This window comes from Erpetoichthys calabaricus, chromosome 3 (genome assembly GCF_900747795.2).
Source record: "Erpetoichthys calabaricus chromosome 3, fErpCal1.3, whole genome shotgun sequence".
NCBI classification, from domain to species: domain Eukaryota; kingdom Metazoa; phylum Chordata; class Cladistia; order Polypteriformes; family Polypteridae; genus Erpetoichthys; species Erpetoichthys calabaricus.
The window spans coordinates 137,919,419-137,942,597 of record NC_041396.2 but is presented as its reverse complement, the minus strand read 5'-3'; the positions used below and the strand labels follow the sequence as shown (position 1 = coordinate 137,942,597).

At 35.9% G+C, this 23,179-nt stretch overlaps 1 protein-coding gene across 1 annotated transcript in view; it reads right to left on the bottom strand.

Moving 5' to 3' along the window:
* btbd9 (BTB (POZ) domain containing 9) overlaps positions 1-23,179 on the bottom strand; it is a 171,166-nt gene that overhangs the window by 3,903 nt on the left and 144,084 nt on the right. Inside the window, exon 10 of the mRNA XM_028797374.2 lies at positions 10,721-10,799. Coding sequence (XP_028653207.1) covers positions 10,721-10,799 — 79 coding nt within the window. The remainder of the gene's footprint in view (positions 1-10,720; positions 10,800-23,179) is intronic.

The following is a 23,179-nucleotide window of genomic DNA, read 5'->3' as shown; positions in this document are numbered from 1 at the left end:
ATCTGATAACAAAGGTATAAATCAGAGCTGAACTGACATCTTTGCAGAGGCCCCTTCGGACCAGAAGGTACCAAAACAGGCACCCAAGTCCAAACAAAGAGATACTGTATACTGCAATGGATAATACAACAGACCAATGAACACACTGATTTTGTACCGGAAGCAACATTAATCCAATCATGGGAGCTTACATCTTTTAAAAAGAAATGATCTGTAATCATTTATCTGGAGGGACTCTCCTGGGCACTCTCCAAAATTACCTCTTGCACTCTTTGAAAGGACCCCTCTCTAAAACCTAAAAGACGATGAGCCACTCTCTCTTTGTGGACCTGAAAGCTGAGATCCACTCTGCCAAGCCAAACTCTGAGGCAATAAATTAGCAAAGTCTGAGAACATGTACATTTACTTATTTGGCTGTTGCCCTTATCCAAGGTGACTTACAACATTTATAGTACAACTGGTTACATTTCTTTTGGTTTTCCAATTGAAGCACAGGCAGGTCAAGTGACTTGCTCAGGATCACACAGTGTCTGTAGTGGGATTTGAATCCACAACCTCAAGGTTTGAAGTCCAAAGTCTTAACCACTACACCGCACTGCCTGATAAGACTGAGAAACAGCCATTACTTATGGAAGAGAACTTCAGCATCTAAAGTGCCAGAAACATGCTACCACACCATGAATAAAGGACCATGTCGCAAAAAGAAAGGGAGCAAAGGAAGCAGCACCCCTTAGCAACAGTTAAGCTAGAAAGAACAAGTATAAACTAAGCTCTGCACATCCTTCTAGAAGAAAAAGAAGAAGGAAAAAAAACAAAAACAAACAAATGCATAGGTCTCTGGACTTATGCTGCTCCATTACTGGCTTATTTGACCCTAATCTTTTAATATAATATTCTTAATGCTGTTCCTCTCTAGAATTATGAATAGTACTAACTTCACATTCTATTACCACTTGGAATCATATTTATACCAACAAGGTATAACGCCTAACTTTCAGGATCTCTGTCTACTTACTAGTCATCTATGAATCCTATTTACCGCCCTGGAATATGTGAATAGGTTGATTCCAGTAAATTCCAGGGGAAGTGCTGACTCTTGATGTGCACCAAATGCTCCTGGGAAAGACTATGGCCCCCTCACAACCCTGAACTATATTAACTAGGTTTGGGAATATTATGTTATGCAGGTGAAAAATTTTTTGTTTCAGAGATTTCATAAAAGGAGAGAACAACATTTAATAAAATTAAATATTTAGAACATGTTGATGGTACTGGGAATTTCAGTTAGTTATAAAAGTGGCTTATGAAAAAAGACAAGAGGTTTGGTCATTTGACACATGATAAATCCTTTTCTGTACAGAATTCAAAGTGAAGATTTCTACGTGCCAACTGTAGTTGCTAAGATTGCCGACCTAGACAGACAATTCACGGGTACAGTCTATCCTAGGGCCATGTCTATGTACAGACTAGAAAGAACCTTTTGATCCCACATATAACACTGCAAAATGAAGCATAGCATATAATATGCCTAACTGACCAATACAATACTGAAGTCAAGTCTAGGTGAAAGACTAGCAAAGATAAAAGTCTGTTTGTTTCTATGAAAACAAATTCTTCATTGTACAACTAAATATTGTAAAGGCCAATCCATAGTTTCTAATAATAAAATAGCATTGCAGGGACAAACTACCCAATGAAGCTCTTATAAACTCTATTTCAATAAGATCTAAGTACTACGTATGAAATACTAAGCCACTGTCTCAGTATTGTAATTAGTGTAAAATTTATCATCAATAAAATTAAATCAATTAATTTTCAATTCAAAATGGATCCAACTCAATTTTGCTGTAAATACTAAAGATGTATGTAGTACTTGGCTAGAGCCTTGCTCTTGTAATAACTGCATCCCACAATGCATGAACTAGAAAGAGTCTCTCGAGTGAGAATTTTTTTTTCTGGATGAAACAATTTTATGGATGTGGTATGTGGTCTAGTGGCTTAACACAAGGTGGTACTGTATACTGCTTTTCTGCTGCCACCAAGAACAAGGATAAGCCTGGTTACAGCTCTGTTACATACAGCACAGCCATTTTTTATGTTCCCTGAAAACATTTATTAAATTTCTTCATTTGACTGGTTCATGCTTTATAAGTATGTGGAACCCATGCAAATAAAAACATCTTTACCAAGGATGTGAAGGTGTCTTGGTTACTGAATGTTTTACATCTATGTCATAGATGTCATCAGAAACATTACTAAGCCATAGTTGAAATGTCGTTTTTTTTTTTGTGCAATTATCAAAAAATGATTCTGGTACTGTAATTTGAATCAGTTTAGATTTTAAGCTTTTTCAAATCAGAAAGGTGGTGTCAGTTTCTGATGCTAGGCTACAAAAGAGACTTCAGTAATTTCAACAGAAGTACTGCATATTGCCATGTTCCATTTTAAAATATTCCCCTAATTTCAGCATACAAGGATTAAATATCATCCCGTATTATCTTTCTCACAGCTACACAATCCTATTCTGTCTAACCTGTACAAATATTTGACTAAGTGCTTAATTTTTAAGCAAACTAAAAGTTCTCTTATCAGCATATTAACAATTTCAAGTAAATTTTACCCATTACCTCACCTTTCACATGAATTTTGCCTTGAATGCCCTTTTATTAATAGCTGAATATTGAATGGTGAATACAGGTTTCTTTCACTTTACCAAAATAAATTTAGGGAGTGAACACACACAGAAAGAAAGCAAAGCTACCATAAGCAACAACATTCAATGCAAAATTGAAATGTACAAAAATCAGTTGAATGTACTGCTGATAAAAATACAGCAATGATTTTCATAAAAAAAACAATTCCCTCATTTTAAACCCTTGTATCCAGCTTAAACATACAGGGAAGTGATTGCAAATGTAAAATACGAAGAAAGGATTCATTTTAGGAACAGAGGATTTTGTGATAGGCTTTCAGTGGCACACATGCCCTTTTTCTGCTAATACAACAGACATGAGGTAAAAAGAAAATCATCCTTAACCCACACTCTGCATTACAGAAAAGTGTGGGGAAACAACCTGCAAAGTGGTTCTGTGCCAAGATAAACAAACTCTAAGTAACTAGTAATCAGTCAGCTAGAGGACTGTTTTATTGCCTTCTAACGTTTACTTTGTTATAACCAGTAAATGTCTTAGGTAAACTTTTTTTCCCTTTTAAATAAGTTGTTCAACTCAAATTATTTAAGGAGGAAGGCCTTTTGTCCGAGCTTTACCCCTCTTTTACCCATTATAATAAATAACGGCATGAGAAAAGACCAATAATGGTTGTCACCCACAATTCACAAATGGAAACCGCTCCATGAAATGGTTTGTAAATTCTAGAGACTAAATCAGTTTCTTTCTTTCTCTAAAAGAATAACCTTGTTTGAATTATACATTTGTCTATTCTGAGTTGTGATCTACTGCTCATGTTAGCCTAACAGATCTCTTAATTATTTATCATCAATAAATTCAATTGTTCTATTTTTCTGAAACAAATGTGGTTCACTTACCTTGATATAATTCAAAAGGCCAGAGATTTCAGACAATGGAGAAAAGTAAGTAAAGTAATTTAGAAGGCTCACCAAACAGAATCAAAATTTACAGAGTTGACTGAAAGCAAAACTATTAGTTAATTAAAATACACATATTTCCCTAAAGTGTCCAAGTTGGATTGTATGCGTCTCTTTTTTACAAGCTCTGGCTGGCCCTTTGTTAAAAATTAAATCTAATTAATCGGAAATCATTGAACCTCTGCACAATCTTGAAACATCTGCTTCTGCCTTAAATATTTTTCCTTGGCTAATATATTTCTATACATTTTGTATTAATTAATACAGTGCATTTTTTGTTTCTTAAAATGAGTGTTACCTTGTCTTAAGTTTAACATTTAGAAACACAAAGAAAAGTAAAAATTTAGAAATGAAGTTGATAAATAATTACATAATCTAAACAAGACCTTGCCTGCATGTACTGTATTAGTTATTGAAACACAGGTCATTCTCCTTTTCCTCCAAGATTTACACAGATTAATGCAAGTATCACTTAAAAATGTTTGTTTTGGTTTATACAAAGCTTTAACTATTGTAAAGCAAATCTGTTTAAAAAATACAATAGTGCACCTCACAAAAATGAATTTTGAGAGAAAATGTAAAAGTAAAGCCACTCAAATCCTTTGAAAAACCTAGTTCATTAAAGCTGAAAAAGGCAGCTTTATGGCACTTATGCTAGGACAATGGTATCCATTTGGGAATTACTATAATAAAATACTGAAACATCATTCTGGACAAACTAGCAAAACACTAGAAAGTCTATCAATGTAAGGTCCCCAAAGACTAATAAAGAAATTCAAAAGAAACAACTGCTAAATAGCAGATTAACAGGTTCAGATCACAATGCCCTCTTTTATAGCTGGGAAATGTTGCCCGTCAAGGGAGATCTTTGCTGAATTTTCCGTTTCACTTTCAGAATGTCCAATGAAGAGCTCATAGTGACATCTGAGCGGCTGATGGGCTTGTTTCATGAATATGGCCTTTACTTCATTCTTGTTTGCGTTCTACAAACTGAAACAAGTGTATGGAGGAAACTAGAATTTTTTTCAAAAATTTGTTTTCTTATAAAAACAGTAAATGAAAAAGAAAGAAAAAGTGTATCACTTTGTAAGGTGTGCTACTATTAAAGTATGGTGAAAATGTCTTTGGCAGTTCTATTAACGATCAACTGAATGTTGTGCATTCATATACAATGGACTGAATGAATGTGTAAAGAATATTGTTCTCCTTAAAAAATCTAGGTATACCTGGCAAAAGAATGTACTAAAGATCTGAGAAATAATCATAAAAGCAACTCCTAATTGTTTGTGTTGCTCCCAGAAATACTCAGAAGAACCATAAAATATAGTAATAACAAGGCCACAAAGACAGAATGTGTTTTCAATCAACTTTGTAGTAATAATCTGCTGGACTTTGTTTCTGTTCCATTTAAACCTTAAACCAACACAACATACAGCTGGGTATGTATCAAGTGCACATTCCAAGTGGGTCTAAATCTGATTATTTATTTCTCCTAATTACCAGTACATCAACACAGCCTATCCTTTTTTGCTTGAAGTCTTACTTGGCACACCAATGATAAACCATTCCACATATGGTCTGTTAGTTCCCTTGAGTGTCTGCTTAATTAATACTATAAAAAGGCAATTAGAGCGTAATTATTGCAAATAGAATTTACACCCAAAATTCTTCTAATTTTAAGAGATATTTTAAAAATGAAATGGAACTCAAAATTCTTTTTTTTTCTACAAGTACTTTAACTTTCTCCTAGTTAGTGGCTTTACCTTGTGCGAAGGACAACTGAGTCCATAGGTATTCACCTCTCTGGAGTCTCTGTTCCTGTTCGTTAGCAAGATTAAATTTGTAAATATTATGTAGAACACCACTCTCTTAAGTGGGAATGAAGTTAAGAATTGAAAATTGAGTATTCGTTAGAGGAACATTTGACTTCATAGGTATCAAATCTAAAAACTAAAAACAGTATTTGCTTTGCTATTCTTTGCAGAATGACTCATTTTCCTTTTCTGTTAGGCAGATGAGATAAATACGATTGAAGTGGGAAATGACTGAAATACTCTACAATAGCTGACTTTTATTGTTTCAGTGTAGCTTTCCCATATGTCAATCTTACAAGCTGAAACATATTTTGTACCATCTGCCTGTGGAAAATACTATTTATATCTATTCTAACTCATGAAATGGTCACACCTAATGCTTAACATTTATATGGTTAGACTTGCGTATTACAGTTAACAAATTAGAAGACTGGGAAAATTAACATTTTGCCTTCTTTGCAAAAAGCATCAAAAATAATGAATAACACAAATTATGGCACTGTTAACTAAATTCAGATACTTGAGAATATGTGATTCCCATTGTTAGTGGTGCTTTGTGATTTTTGTAATTTGTTTGATCTGTTAAATTGTTTCTGTTGTTGTTGTCCATTTAAGTAATTATGAATTGTTCCTTGTGTAAAAGTAACCACCCACTGAAACAGAATGAGGAAGACATATGATTGATAACTGCTGACCCTTTGAGGTAGAATTTCCTGTTACTGTTAAGATTCCCAGGTCATTTCTATTATATAGAGAACTTTAGAGTGCAGATCCTTTTCTTCATTGTGATCTCATTCTTCATACTACTGTGCACTGCTAGACAGTTGTAAGGTTCTTACTGTGCTTGAAAAATTATGTTCAGAATAAAATCTATAATGTGAAATCTATATTTGTTCACAAGTGTTCTTTTCTTGAAAATACAATAAGCAGCTTTTTTATGACATCTGATCTTCAGTTGTTTGATTTATAGGTTAGGCCCATCCTTATTACTTAACAACTAAAAAGCCATTGTTACTTCTCTTTCATTTTCACACAGTCATGCTGCGCTATATGAATAACTCCAGGTTAGGCATTTGGAGATCATGACGTCAGAAGGTAAAGAGAGTCCGCCACTTTAAAAGCAAAGTATCATTCTCATTAGGCCAGGACCTCATTGCACACGGCAGTAATTTATATGTAATTCTGCCACAGCAGTTGCAGCACAAGGATACATTACGGTGCATAAGTGAGAGGTGATCAGATTACTCTGGCAAGGCCATTTATACAAGCAGCAGTCAAAGTCTCTGAGCTGGAAACCTTTTCGATAATGGAGCCTGAGTTATATAGCAGCCTGGCCAGAAGACCTGCATAAATATGATGAAATGCAATCACTAATAATGTATTCGAACTATTCATGTAAAATTCATGCTGTAATTTCAGGATACATTTATCTGATAATTACAAGCTGATTTTCTCAATTTTGATTACTAGCACTGTCAGGGTGCAATGCTGCTGGCGGAAGTGCAATTGGAATTTGTACACGACTGCCTCAATAAGCTCTAATGGCACAGACTTGCAATTCTACAAATATTACTTAGTATTCATCCATACTACAAATATTCAGTTTGTGGGTTCAAATCCCGCTACTGGCACTAACTGACCATGTGCAAGTCACTTCACCAAAAGAGATGCAACAAATTGTATCTTAAATGTTGTAAGTCAACTTGGATAAAGGCATCAGTCAAAGAATAATATTATTTTTAGGTCACTGGAGCTGCTTACTATTGAACATGCTATACACAATTGTCCACGAGGAAAACATTCCTGCATTAGATCAGTTTCTGCTTTTTCTGGTGACTTGGCTTTTGTTGAAGGTCACTTCAAAACACAATTTTACAGGAAAGTGAATTCTTTTGAATTGAAATGGTTAATCACTAGGAATGATGTGAAATTTGAGCATATCATTATAATTATTAGATTGTTTAAGTTTTTCATTTGTTTACGCTATTCACTCAAGTGCAGTATTTTTCATCAGTTGTTTGTGGTCCCCAAACCAATGTGAATGTATATGCAAAGCAGTGTTTGAAGTGGATATACATAAATGCCAGTTTATTACACTGATGTATTAATGTAAAGAGCAGGGAGCACTGTGTGACTTTGGCACTATTTTAAGCCTGATTTGCAGTTGTCAGCTTATTTGAGTCAGACGAATTTCAGCTTCATCTGCCATTGTTTCATGTGCAGTATTAGAGGTGTTGTGATGACCAACTGTATCTATCAATTGGGGTTTCGTACGATCGGAAGAATTTCTGTCATGTCAGAAATTTCAGTCGACTGTCTTCTAGTGCACTGATACTCAAAGCCTGGGCCATAAGCCTAATCTGACCTGCCAAATGATTTTAATTGGCCTACCAATCTGATACAAGTGTTACTGCAACAATGTTCAACCAATTAAGGAAGAAAGGGGGCATCAGGCAACAAGGTACTGCTACTATGTATTTATAATTTGAGGACGGCAATGGCAAGCGGTAGCAAGCATAGAAAGGCAAATAGTGAAAACTGCCATTTCAGTCCTCAATGGACATACAAGAGAGTTTGCCTTCATTTTACCATCCTATGCCAAAGACAGTCCTCTCTTTTTCATTTGTCAATCCATAATTTCAGTTAGCAAGGTTTCTAACATAGATAGCACTATGAAACTAAACATGCCAGCTTCCATAGCACTTCCCTACCCTGGCAGCCCAGCCAAATGAGACAGAATTGCTTCCCGGAAACTTTCCTATGAAAGTTCCACAACAATTCTGACAGTGGCGAAAACTATACAGAAGAAGGCAATGACAGCTTCATTTCGTGTTACTTGGGAATTAGCTAAAAAAAGCAAGCACTGTACAGTGAACTTGTAAAATATTAAGTTTTGGGCATGCTTGATGAAATCTTTGCTGGAGAAAAAAAATTAAAGATGAGATTATTAAAAGAGTGAAACAGTCTGACTCATCTGTAGCATGCAGGGTTGAAATTCTGTATGAAGACTGTTTTTTGGCTCTTTTATCAGAACTGAAGTCAGCTGATCACATATGAATTGCAGTTGACGAGTCAATGGATAGTACAGATACAGTCCAACTGTCAGTGTTTATAAGACACTTCAATGGTGATGTTTTCAAGGAAGAAATGTTGTGCCTTTTGCCCTTGAAGGTTCACAAAACAGGCAAAGCTATTTTTGCTGCAGCGAAAGGTTTTTTTTTGAAGAGAAGTCATTGGAAATCAGTAAAATAAACCTCTTGGTTACTAATGGCAGTAGTTTGATGGTTGGTAAGGAGAAAGGCTTTGCCTAATGTTTAGCAGCTATTAATTTGATGCTCTGCGTAATGCGTTGATCTGTTTTGTGTGAGAAGTTGTCCTGCAAGATGAAGGAAACAAGTGAATACAGTCACCAAAATTGTCAACCACATTCACTCTACTTCAAGCTTACACCATCAGCTTTTTAAAACGTTGCTGAAAGGCAGCGGAGCAGAGTACATGGAGCTCCTTCAGTATAATGATGTACAATGGCTGAGCAAAGGACAGGTTTTAGAGTGTTTCTTTTAGCGGTCAGACGAAGTAATGCAATTTCTTTTAAATCAGAAATCAGCCACAGCAAAAGTGTTTTGTTTTTTTCATCCGCAATGTAAAGTTTATGGCATACATCACATTTCTGTGTGATATAACTAGCCACTTGAAACAAGCTCAACGTGCAAGTGCAAGTACGTGGTGTAAACATTAGGGAACTGTTTGAAAAAGTAACAGTATTTTGTGCAACCATGGACTTATTTCTAAACAATCTAAAGGGAAAAAGGTTACACTTTCCCACTCTACGTAATGTCACAAGCTCTGTGAATTTGACTGCTCTTTCTATGATGGAGGCACTACTTATCAGTCTCACAGAGAATTTCAAAACACGTTTTGAAAATTTCAAAATAAAGAGTCAATTACTTTAATTTGTAAGAAACCCTTTCATTGTCACAGCATGCGGCTCATGTGCAGCTGTAGCTAAGAGTTTATTGCAGAGTATAGATGAGGCATCATTCCAGCTAGAGATCATTCAGTTAAAGAGTAACAGCGAGGTTAAAGCTAAATTCAACAAGAAGGAGCTTTGTGCATTTTGGATACAGTCTGTGTGGCAGTATTCTAGTGTAATTGCAAATGATTTGCAAGATATATTTTGATCATGTTGGATCTTCTTACATCCGTGAGGCGGAATTTTCAACAATGAACCTCATTAAGAACCAGAGGTGCAACAGACTTACTGATGAGCATCTTAACCAGTGTATGCAGCTTACCTTGACCTCCCACAAGCCTGTCTTTAGCAAACTTACCATGGACAGACAGTGCCACTCGTCCGACTAATAAGGTGTGTATTACTTGTTTAGTTTGGTAGATTAACTTAAAGTGTAATCATCTTTGGTGAACTTGCAGTTCATGTGAAAGAAAGATCATTAATTGTTAAAGCTGTTTCAGCATAATTACATAATTTCAATAAAAACGATCAAATCATTTTTTTAAAAGCAATTGGGTTTGGGGGATTGGTTGCTTACCCCTAAATACTGATATCTATAACTTTAAAAATGTACTGTACAAAACTCCAGAATTTCTTTCAGCAAGACAAATTTGTCATGTGAAATCTTAATCTCTGGTGGCTACATTGTGAAGCCTTCTTCCTCAGTGTGATCCAAACCAAACACAGACATCTTCTCTACAGTATATAAAAAGGGCTTTGACCCAAAGACTAATCACAAGTAAAGCAAAAGGGGCTTGAAATCCCAATTGTGATCAGAAGGCAGTGCAGTTTTATAGCTGTTGGAAATCATACATTTTAAATGTAACCCCCTATTCTCACTTTGTGACTAGGAGTAACTGTCATCTAGTACTTAGTTCTGTTTCCTGACAGCTCCAGATTCCTTGGTTAAAATTACAGCCTGGGTATTGTCTGTGGGAGTTTACATGTTGTCTTTCCATACTATTGGACTTTATCCATGCATTCTAGCTTGGTTCCATATCTTAAAGATGTAAAGGGTTGATTAATTGGTGAATATAAACTGGCCCAGAATGCAAATACATGCTCTGCAATGACGTTTCCTGCTGTCAAGATAGGCCTTAGCAGCCTATGTCACTGTACTAAAGTAAGTGAGATTAGAAAATGAATTAATAAATGAGGCAGATTTAATGTGTTATTTCCTACTTATCAATTTCACTATCATTTCTATGTTGTTTTCTTATGAGGTGATATTCTAATCAAAAACCAAAGAGGTAGAAAACACCTCAACAAAGTCCTTAAGTGACTCACCTCATTGGCAGTATTAAGAGTCCCCACTATCCTGATGAATGAAGAAGGCTGTCTTTCAAACGTTAAGGTCTGCCATGATCTATATTTGAAAAATAAAAAAAGACCACTGAGTAAAATTCAGAGTAAGGAAATACAGACAAAGATAAAAACATAAACAGCACAAAATGAATGAATAATAAAGTACACCATTTGACCAAAGCAGTATACACAGTATTATTTTTTTCTTGAGGTTCTGTAAGCTTTTAAACATGTCTTCATGGACAGCTAGTGGTCAAACAAAAAGAGGTGGAAAAGTAAGGTGCAGTGTGAAGAGATTTATAGTATAAAACTGCCCTAAATGCAGAAAGTAAAGGACTATATTGAAATAAATCATCTCTGAATAAATTGATCTTTATAATTTATGTTAACTGTGCAATTAAGAATGTACTTACAAGCTAGTTAAGCTTGCAGATACACTAAACACGATGAAGTGGAGGGCAAGAACAAACAAAAATCATTACAAATGGCCCTGGACAGAATTTAGACCTGGGCAGTGTGTCAGATTAACTTAATGTAAATAAATGTAAAGTTGGGGATTAGACACTTGAAAATACAGTATACCCTATAAGAGGAACTCACCACAACCAGACAGTGTGTACATGTGACGAGAAGGCTAATGGAAGAATACTGTGTCAACTATAAATCAAGTAAATTTATGCTTAAATGGTACAACTCTGTGAAACCTCATCTGAAATACTACAGAAACTGGTGAAGATAAACTTCACACAAAAGGTAAAAACTTATATTGTATTGCTGCTACATGATTAATGTTATCTTAAATGTATTGCGCCCAGTCGCGTCTTTTGTAGCATTGTCCCGTTTATGTAATCTATGGTGCTTATGTGTAAATGTCGATCCCCTGGAAACAAAGGGGGAAAGGAGAATGCTGCAGGACTGTGACCCCTCAAGGTAATTTTCCTGTCCACCCATCAAGTCCATCCGGTTTTTCTTATTTAAACGAGAGGAGGGAAAGAAGGAAAGGAGAGAAACTAGAAAACAACACAGAAATGCATCAAGAAAGCGAAATACACACCTTTCCACAGCTTGCTGTTCTATTTGCCAGACCTGTAACGATCTCACCATTCTCACAAAACCCCGGAGTTCAGTAGTAACAGGACACGCCGAGGACTGTATGGTGAGACAGTTTCTTTTTATTTCTGGAAAGGAGCAAACAATCAAGTGCTTCCATCTCGCAGTTACCGCTGGACAGTTTCTAACCAGTTCAAGTTCATTATCATTAACCATTCTCTGGACGATTTCCTTGACTTTACATGTTTTATGTGTTTCGTGTGCGTCATATCTGTTTTATGTTCAGTGTAGGGTCAAGGAAGGGTTTACTCTGTATATTTATTGCTGCACCATTTATTATAATATTCCACCATTCACTCGTGGGGTTGTGTGTGTTAGGGGAGGTGAGATATTTATACTTTTTGGCATTTTGTATCACTTCTTTTCTTCAATATATATATTCACTTTAGTAATTTACCTACTGTTTGCCTTTTTTGCCTGTTTGATCGCCGATAGGGGAAGGAATTGGAATTACGGATTGTCTAAGTCTAACATCCCTCAGGTTGCCAGGCCACAGGTCTTGGCAGTGTAGTTGCCAGTCCAGAGGATGGGGCTGGCCATTACTATTTATATATATATCCATCCATCCATTATCCAAACCGCTATATCCTAATTACAGGGTCACGGGGGTCTGCTGGAGCCAATCCCAGCCAACACAGGGCGCAAGGCAGGAAACAAACCCTGGGCAGGGCGCCAGCCCACCACAGGGCACACACACACACACCCACACACCAAGCACACACCAGGGACAATTTAGAATCGCCAATGCACCTAATCTGCATGTCTTTGGAGTGTGGGAGGAAACCGGAGCACCCAGAGGAAACCCATGCAGACACGGGGAGAACATGCACACAGGAGAACACAGGTCTCCTGACTGCGAGGCAGCAGCGCTACCACTGCGCCACCGTGCTGCCCCATATATATATATATATATAATATATTTTACACACAGAACCATAGGTATATGATGCTAAATGGTGTAGTAAAAGCAGCAGTACTACCATTAAATATAAACTGGATATTTTGTAAACATTATCTGCATATGCATTGGCAAACTGCATTTGGCCAAATCAGAAGTTAAAATGCAATCTTATCAAAACTTTAGTTATTTTCCAAAGCAGAGCATTAGATAAAAGACATAACAGATTGCAGAGATAAATACAATTATAAATGCAAAAAGTTTGGCACAACAGCCAGTAATTAACACTTAACCTGAACACTTGCCCCTTTTCCTGCTTCTTTTAAAAGCTGACAGTTTTTTTTAGAATGCGACTTTTACTTTATCCCATTTTCTTATCCTTGCTTTTATACACATATAATCCTGCTGACATAAGAGAAAAAGCACTGGAGCAAGGCATCTGTTATGAACAAAGGCTGTGTTCAAAGTTTGGATTATTTTGTATTGCTTTAAAACTGCAAAGGTGTCTTGGAGTTAAAAGTACAATGTATATGAATATACAATATATACATGCTTTTGTATGCATGATGTTTCCTTGTTCATATTGAACATTTTCATACTGTATTTGTTATTGCCATAAAGAGTGCAGAGTTCATAAGCAGATGTTGGTTATTAAGGAGAAACTGAAATTAATTGAATAAGTAAAGGTATTTTTTTAGTTATGCATTTTTATGCGTTTGCTTGTATTTACTACTATAAAATTAGATACCAATAACACCTGATGGAAAAGGGTAGGGTTTAGATGCAAAGAATCATAAATGGCAATGATGCAAGGTGAAGTAACTTAATATTTAAAAAGTAATTTAATTTTGTTAAAGTGTTGGCTTAGATCAGACACCTCCTAGAAGCCTTTTGTGCTGTGTGCTCTAGTAGCTGAAGAGCTGGACTGCAAACCACAAAGTTTAAAGAGACATATGTGAAATGCATAAAACCACATGATTGAAATAACTCTTTTAAGTTCGACTTGAGTGTCATGTCTACAAACTTAACTGTACAATTGCGTTACAAGATGGATGAGTGGATGGAACATAATAAATCAAAATTAAATCATAGCCTACATTTACATTACTCAAATAGAGAAAAGGTACAAATTAGTTTTGCTTAGATTGTAACAACAACTATTTATTGTACAGCCCGAAATCTGGAGTGCCGCAATAGGCTTTAATAGGCCTTGTTTTTGCACAGCCCCCCGCCTTGATTCTTTACCAGGGAAAACAAAATGGAAGAAATCTTGGGAAAGGCATTTCAGAGACAGGCCCATTTCCAGGTAGGTTGGGCATGCAATGGGTGTCAAAAATGGGGTGAATACAATACACAAAACAGGACACAAGTAATCCTCTTCACAGACCTAGATGGCCCATCTATCACTGCCACAGATTAGATCCCAATCTTCATCAAAATGTTGGTGATTAAATGATGAAAAAGCCATGTGTACATGCTCCATTAGAACACACCACCGTACCATCAACTTACCAGGTATCCTTGGAAGACAAAGGCAAATTTCTCTACGAGACTTTACATTATGTAAAAAAAAAAAAGTAAATTAGGTCTTCCAAAATTTACAAACAATTGATTGAATGATCAAATGAAAAACTCATCCTTAAAAAGAAAGGAGGATGCAGAAAGTATAACCAAGACTGAGACATTTTATGAGAATGAAAAGGATTTTGCATCTTTTGGAAACAGTAAGTTGAAGAGTGTTATTTGATGAAAACTATCTGGTTGTTCTACATAAATTAGATTTAATCAGGTAGGACTGCATATGAACAGATCCGGAAATAAAGTATACCAAGATCATTTAACGGCTTTCGGCAACAGAAATTAATCTTCCTAAAATACATCCAATTCAGGCTTCTTTCTAAAATGAATAAACTGGGAATCCATTAGCCATACAAATTAGAGAGCAGGCTCCCACCATACGTCACTATATCAGCTGAACCAATTACTTGTTCAGCTGCATTCAAATTGTATAAACATTTCTCTGTTTAAAAACTACTCTGCTAAATATTTAAGGCATTTACCATGAAAGATGAAATAAAAGTATGTTTTTTTTTCCTAACCTGAAAATCAGATAAAATTATGATGTTTCTATATATTGCTGAAATTCTGCATGCTTAAGTAAAAGAAAGCTGAAGTAGAAGGATTTGTCTGGCAAAGCACACACATTCCGAAGCTGTAACAACACAGCTTAACACAGACAGCAGCGCTCCTCTGTTTCCACATAAGGAATAGCAGCTGAGACTGCAGCACAATAATTAGAGTGTGATTGATAGTCAGAGAGCTGAAATTTGAATGAGCATGGGGAGTCCCATGCTGATGCTGCCATCTGCTGCTCTGCTGAACCACTGAGTTGCCATGTGCGCTTCTGTGTCTGTAAGCCAGCCAAGAGTAAACTGTGTGAATCCATTACAAGAAGGACACTCAGTACAGTTATATGTGCAGCTCTGAAAGAGTTATGCATTTAGGAGAACAGAGTTACAAAATACACTGCCACCTTCTTAACATTATTTTGTAAAGGAGCAGATTCTATACCAGTCTAAATTCTCATGGAAGTGTGTATGCCAACATACCAATAAACAAAGGAAGTACACTTCTCATCAAATTCTTACAGAAATGCTGCTTAGTCTTACTTTTATTTTCCTGCATTTAGAAATTTTCAGCATTTTTTTTTCCAAGTCTGGACCAAAATATTCAAGTGGATCCTAAAAATAAGTTCTTATATTTATTAAAATGATTAAGTTTGTCCTTTTATTGTGCTACTAAGTATGGTGTAGTAGCTAAGAGACAGGAGATAAAATACAAAAGGTCAATGTGTGATCCCTAAAGAAGTTTCACAGCCTATAGGTGCTCTAAGGATATTAACATGTTTTGCTGAAATTTACATGTTCCGAGCTTTGGCAGGTTGTTCATCAAAAAAGATATCAAACAAATTAAAGTATGTTAGATTCTAGCATATTCCAAGCCATTAGTAACTTACAAAACAGCAACAGTGATGACGCAGGGAATGGGGAATGTTTGTGTGTTCTGTGTTTACTATTACAATAAGAGGAAAAACAGCTTTGTTTTAATAAATATTTATTTACCTTATAGAAAAATGTCTATTTTGTTGCAATATGTCCATTAGCTTTAAGAGTAAAATAGCTCAAAAATGGCTAGATCCCTAGTACTTGTATAGACTAAGCAGAAGAGGGACATTTTATTTAATTTTATGTTGTATGTAATTTATCATTGTCTACTGTTATTTTTAATTTATTGGCAGTAGTAAAGAAGTTAATGAGATGGTCAATAAATAATATTATTAGAAAAGATATTCTCACACTATTCATAAAACATAATAAAAAAGTCAGAACAAATTAAATGGAGACAAAGCAACAAGAAATATAGCTAAGAAGAACAATCTGGAGTTACAGGAAACTGGAAAAAAGTAGGTTAGTCCTTGCAGGGTGAATGGCATATTGCTCTAAGGGAGACCTTTGTCAAGCATATCACAGAAAAACTAATTAGACTTGTCAGTGGGTTACAAGGTGGAAGCTGTGAAGGCAGACTGAAAGATTTTGACCTCTCATGTGGTTTCGACTGCCACAGAGTGAAAGTAGAGATCATCCTGGGGTATAAATGAAAATGCTTGCTGCCATCTTCTTTACAATTAGAGTACAGAACCTTAAGAAGCTTTAAACCTTCTCAATCTGCTGTGTAGTCACTGAGTATGGTGCCACATTTGGCATGCTGAGCTGCAAATTTCCTCAGGGCAGTGAGCGATGCAGTCTGAAATGCCCACCTGGCTTTTTTTTTTTTTTTTTTTTTTTTTTTTACTGCTGGATAGCTGCCACATCCTCGGCCTGTGCTGCAAGCCCCAAAAGCATTTCACTAACCGATGATTAGTATTCTGGAAACAAACTTGCCTCTTATGTGCCTGTCATATTTAATTATATTTTAAACATACTCAACTTCATTTACTGCATCTAACCACTGTGGAAAACTTAGTGCTTGTGTGTTGTGGCCTTAGTTGCACTCTATATATGTTGATTAGTCGATTCCATTGGCTCTCTGTTTATCTTAAGAAATGCATGCATTTGACCACAGTGTTCAAGGGAATACAAATTAAATGGAGGATTATAAAGACTCAAGTTGCAATTGTTTTTATCCAAAAGATAACAGTTAGTGCATGCACAAAGAGAATAAAACAACAGACTAACCATAATTGCTTTCTGGAAAAGTTGTGCTGAATTACCTTTCTCTTCCTTTAGCCTTAATTATACCATTACACAAGTGGTCATATACATCATAAAAATGGTCATTCTGAACATGTTTAAGTAGCAGCTACCATGTAGTATGAAACATTTAAAACAACAAAAAAGTGCTTTTCAAATAATAGTTATTTCTTTTAGTATTATTTCTAGACAACATTTCATCATGATTCTATTTGTGAGAAAGTTTAACAGTAGATTTTAAAAATAAGTTTATAGTTTGTTTTCTGGCAGTTGCTAATCTGAATGACTATACTACCAAAGTTTTAGAACATCTCCGTTTTTCCAGTTTTCTTCAAATTTAATCAGATGAAATGCAATGTATAACCTAAAAAGGTAAAGAGGTCCAATAAAAACAAGTCTGAATTTCTACTGTGAGGAGAAGACTTTGTCCAGTAGTCCACAGCTGGTATTTCAAGGCCCTTTTTTGTCCTTTAAGGAATGGCTTTCTTACTGACACTTGCCCTATCAAACTTGGGTTTTTTTCGACCACTGTTAAGCTGTGCTTGAAGTGCCTGTCACCCAAGCTGGTGACCCTCAGAAACTTCTCTTCTAACTGGGTTGTGATTTTGGATCTCATCCCTTCCTATTAAAGTTTCTTCTACTTTCCAATTGCCTTTAAATTGTGTAGAACACTGCACTCACCGAGACTTCTGTGCGATTTCTCTAAACATGCTGTCAATTGCCATTTTCTTGCAGTTATCACTAGAATATTATCCAAGTAGTACTTCAGAGGGTGTAGTAACATAATCTGTTCCACCTGTGCTTTACTGTAAAACAGAGGATTTTCAAGTAATCAACAGAAGTTGGAACACCTATGCAAATTGTTTGCTTCAACTTTCAAGGCTTAATTTACTTTAATTGCTGCAGAACACATGCAGTTTGTAACCCTGAAGAATGCCCATTTGTAATATTCTGAAATTTCCCTTTTTGTCAGTTTTTCTAACTTTAAACTTTAAATTTAAACCCCTGGCAGTTTATTCCTTACCTTTTTACCATTTTAGGTCAGTCATTGCATTTCAACTGATTAAATTTGAAGAAAAACTGGAAAAACTGAAGTGATCTAAAACTTTTGATCAGTGGTGTAAACAAAAATTAGCAATAGATACATATCCCCAAAAAACTACAAAATATTTTTTTTTCTGCACTCTAGGTCTGCCTCTCACCCTCATACCACACTTCCAACAAAGATAAAATATAAAACTCTGCCTCAGGATCTCATTTTACAACAGTTAAACCAGGCATACGCAGGCTACCATATAGCAGTTAGTTTATTGCCTAAAACTAATCTGTGAACAATCTGCTATGGAACATTTGGGCGATGCTAACTGAGGCAGCCTTAAGCTAGGAATGTTAATGTTAATGTACTCTCTGAAAGGAAAATTATTATCTGATAATGTGTTAACTAGAAAACTTTTTTTTTTAATAAGCATGATTTGGTTGAAGGCAGCTGAGCACCAACTTCTTCAAACTTTTACACTCTCAAGCTTATTATTATAAATTGTTTAAAAAAAAAGTGTACATTACAGAGTAAATCTGAAAGAATAGTGTGACCAGGTAATGTCACAGATATCCACACTTTTCTATGATTCTACTCTTTTCTCAGATGATTTTTTGGACATTGTAAATACTGGAACTGAGAATTTAGACATTAAGCAGAACCAAAAAACTAAGCAGTTAATCTAAAATAAGTAAACAAACCATTTTCTAATCTGGGAATTCTACACACAACAGAATAATGTATAATGCTCTACTTAGTGACTTACAGAGTAGAGTCTCTCATGGACAAAAAAGAAGACACAAAATCCAAGAAAGGGGCTGCCATAAACATATTTATAAAATTAATTAACAAACAATTCCCAATATTGTCATACAGAATTTATTATCTGAGACAAACTGATGTACATATTTAATTTCTCAGGACTTGAATCAATGATGTTTATTGGAATAGCTTTTCCTCGCACAACAGAAACACAGAGCCCAGTCAATAATTCACAAACAATAAATAATGGTGCAGGTGCATGCCTGTTAATTTCTGAGACCAACCATTACTGCACAGCTTCTACTTTCTGGCAAAGTTTTATTTAATAAGTAAAGTGCAAAAAGATGCACTCTTGGTGTAGTGACTCTTGAATTCACCAATTCTGAAAATTGACACTCTTTTCTGTATTTCTTGTCAGCCAGATGGTTCATTTCTTGCGCGGATATCAAAATGGACTAGCTATGGCATTTTTCACAAGATCACTTCAAGACATACCCAGACTTACGGTAAATGACTCAAGTCTCATTATTCAAACATTGTGTCAAAAGTCAAAGCAAAAAAAGGATTAGTGTTTCAAATTATATGTTTCAAGCTACATCCACAGTTATGAAGTTATTATCAGGATGTATTAAAAACTTGTGTCTACTATGAACTCACATGGGGCAAATATGTGATTAAATTAAGATTTTTTTTAAAAAATAATTAAATAATTAGTCATTACACCTTATTCAGAGACAGATGAATATTTATATAAGCTCAATATTGCAATGGCACTGGACAAAGTCATATCAGCCGGGGATGAGTCACCAAAAGAATGAGCTGGCATGACATCATCAATAGCAGAAGTGCCTATAAACAGGCAACTTTGCACAGTCGCACATGCTTTTTCCAACTAAAAATTCCAGCTACAAATTTGGGTTTGGGGACTAACCGTAAAGCTCTCTCTCATGATAGCGAAGATCCATTTAAATTGGGTTTCCGCATCAGAGAGAAATATAAAAAAAAAAAACGATGTATCTCGTTTTACTTAATGGAAGCTCAATACAAATTACACAATGATGTCCAGTTGTACAGCTATATGTACACTTGCATTTCTTTTTTCTCGGACATTCTTGCCACTGAACAAAAATCACAACTGCAGTATGGACAAAGGAAGTGACTAAATTGGCTGAGGTTTCACTGGATGTATGTCAGCACTACCGTGTGCATATAACCTATTTACATAGTTCTCAACAGATCAATCTCACCTCTGATAACAGAAACACACAACATATTTTCCTTTGTAGCTTATTTTTTTTTTTTCAGAAAAATGTAAACCATCCTGCAGAAGACATTTAACAACTTTAAAGGTTACCTTCGGTAGTGCTGACTTGAACTAAAATTTAATAAATGAGTTTCAGCCTCTTATTCTCTGCTATTTGTTGTTATTAAGTAAGGTTAGATGTAATTTTTGTAAGGATTAATCATTTTTAGTAATTTTCTAATATTGCCCAGCCGGGATACCTGGAGAATGGAAAGAGCGGGAGAGACACGATACCTCCCCTGGGACATGAGGGGGCACCCCCCTCAATCCCTCCCCCGGTTTGCATCGGGGTCACAGGATTGAAGCTTGGAAGCTCAACCCTGTTGGGGCCCATTGCCACAGCCAGGGGATGCCTGGACAATTGTGGACCCCTGGACAGCAGCACATCTGCCAGAAAAAGATCTGGGGACACCAGGAGTGCTTCCGGGTGTCCAGGCAGCACCTCTGCCACACCAGGAAGTGCTGCCGGATGATCGTCAGGGAGCACCTGGAGCATTTCCAGGGGCAACATAAAAGGGGCAGCCTCACTCCCTTCGGAGAGCCGGAGTCGGGAGGTAGAGGACACAACGAACGAAAGAAAGAAAGAAAGAAAGAAAGAAAGAAAGAAAGAAAGAAAGAAAGAAAGAAAGAAAGAAAGAACTGAGCAGTGATTGCTGGGGATTATACACTGTGTGCTATAAAGGAAAAAATAAATAAAAATTTGTGTTTTTGGGACTTGTGTGTCTCAGTGTCTGTCTGTGCCAGGACTGATCTTCCACACTGTATAACTGAAACAGAGTGTATTCAGTTTTTTATATCACAATATAATGGTAACACAGACTGCTATCACTTAAAAAATGATTAGAAAAGATGCCATCACTTAGCTACAAGCTAACTAAATAACTCACTGAACATCATTTGTCTGTAAAGTTTGTTCCATTGTAAAGAATTTGTTTTACCATTTTCACCGTTTTATTTAAAGCAAAATGTATATTTTATATATATATATATATATATATATATATATATATATATATATATACACACAGTGCATCCAGAAAGTATTCACAGCGCATCACTTTTTCAACATTTTGTTATGTTACAGCCTTATTCGAAAATGGATTAAATTAATTTTTTTTCCCTCAGAATTCTACACACAACACCCCATAATGACAACGTGAAAAAAATTTACTTGAGGTTTTTGCAAATTTATTAAAAATAAAAAAACTGAGAAATCACATGTACATAAGTATTCACAGCCTTTGCTCAATACTTTGTCGATGCACCTTTGGCAGCAATTACAGCCTCAAGTCTTTTTGAATATGATGCCACAAGCTTGGCACACCTATCCTTGGCCAGTTTTGCCCATTCCTCTTTGCAGCACCTCTCAAGCTCCATCAGGTTGGAGGGGAAGCGTCGCTGCACAGCCATTTTAAGATCTCTCCAGAGATGTTCAATAGGATTCAAGTCTGGGCTCTGGCTGGGCCACTCAAGTACATTCACAGAGTTGTCCTGAAGCCACTCCTTTAATATCTTGGCTGTGTGCTTAGTGTCGTTGTCCTGCTGAAAGATGAACCATCACCCCAGTCTGAGGTCAAGAGCGCTCTGGAGCAGGTTTACATCCAGGATGTCTCTGTACATTGCTGCAGTCATCTTTCCCTTTATCCTGACTAGTCTCCCAGTCCCTGCCACTGAAAAACATCCCCACAGCATGATGCTGCCACCACCATGCTTCACTGTAGGGATGGTATTGGCCTGGTGATGAGCGGTGCCTGGTTTCCTCTAAATGTGACACCTGGCATTCACACCAAAGAGTTCAATCTTTGTCTCATCAGACCAGAGAATTTTCCTTCTCATGGTCTGAGAGTCCTTCAGGTGCCTTTTGGCTGTGAATACTTATGCACATGTGCTTTCTCAATTTTTTATTTTTAATAAATTTCCAAAAATCTCAAGTAAACTTTTTTCACATTGTCATTATGGGGTGTTGTGTGTAGAATTCTGAGAAAAAAAATGAATTTAATCCATTTTGGAATAAGGCTGTAACATAACAAAATATGGAAAAAGTGATGCGCTGTGAATACTTTCCGGATGCACTGTACACATATGTATATATAAAAAAAATTCAATCTGTTGAATGTCAGTAGAGCTGATAATTTTCAATCACAACAAGGAAAATGGTGTACCCAGTTGAAGAGTTCAAGTACAGTACAGCCAAAACATGCAAAAACAGAAAACACTTGGGCATTTTGCTGTCTACACTACAACTTTTGCTTGTATAGAATGGTAACCTAATTTAAATAGAAGTTGAAAATTTTTTCATGTCATATATTGTAATCTCTAGGGTATACTCAGAAAATCAACACAGAAAAAACACCTTAAAACAGGGGTGGGCAAAGTCATTCCTGGAGGGCTGCAGTGGCCGTGGGTTTTTGTTCCAACCCAGTTGCTTAATTAGAAAACAATCCTTGCCAATAATTACATTTCATGGCTTATTAGTGCTTTAACTCTGCTATGTCAAGTCATTCTCATATTCTAGATTTTTTTGTCCATTCTAAGGATATCATCCAAATACTCTGAAGTGTAAAACGGATGGGTAATTCTCAATCCTTCACTTTTTTCTCTTCTCTTTCCTTCCAAGTATTTAATTAAACCAAATAGTGCACGATAAATACACACATGTATAAAGGGTAACAAGCAAAATGGATAACTGCTGGTTTCTTTTGTCATTTGCATTTTATTGTTAATAAGGAGCAATTAAAAACCAAGAATGCAGCTGTTTATGATTTAAATAAGCAATAAGGGTTCAAAATCTTAATGAGGGAGATAACTAAAATGAAGTAGAAGTGTTTCTAGAGCAATAAGTGCTTCTTATTAAGCAATTGGGTTGGAACAAAAACCTGCAGCCACTGCGGCCCTCCAGGTATGACTTTGCCCACCCCTGCCTTAAAAGATATAGCATATTGTTATTCTTTTTTATTTAAAATACTAAGATGTTTTTACAAAAGGGAATGTGTTTAATATAAAGATCCATAAAAAACAAATAAATTCCAATACTTAAACACAATGTGTTAGTTAATGATGACTGAAATAGATATATTTTGCA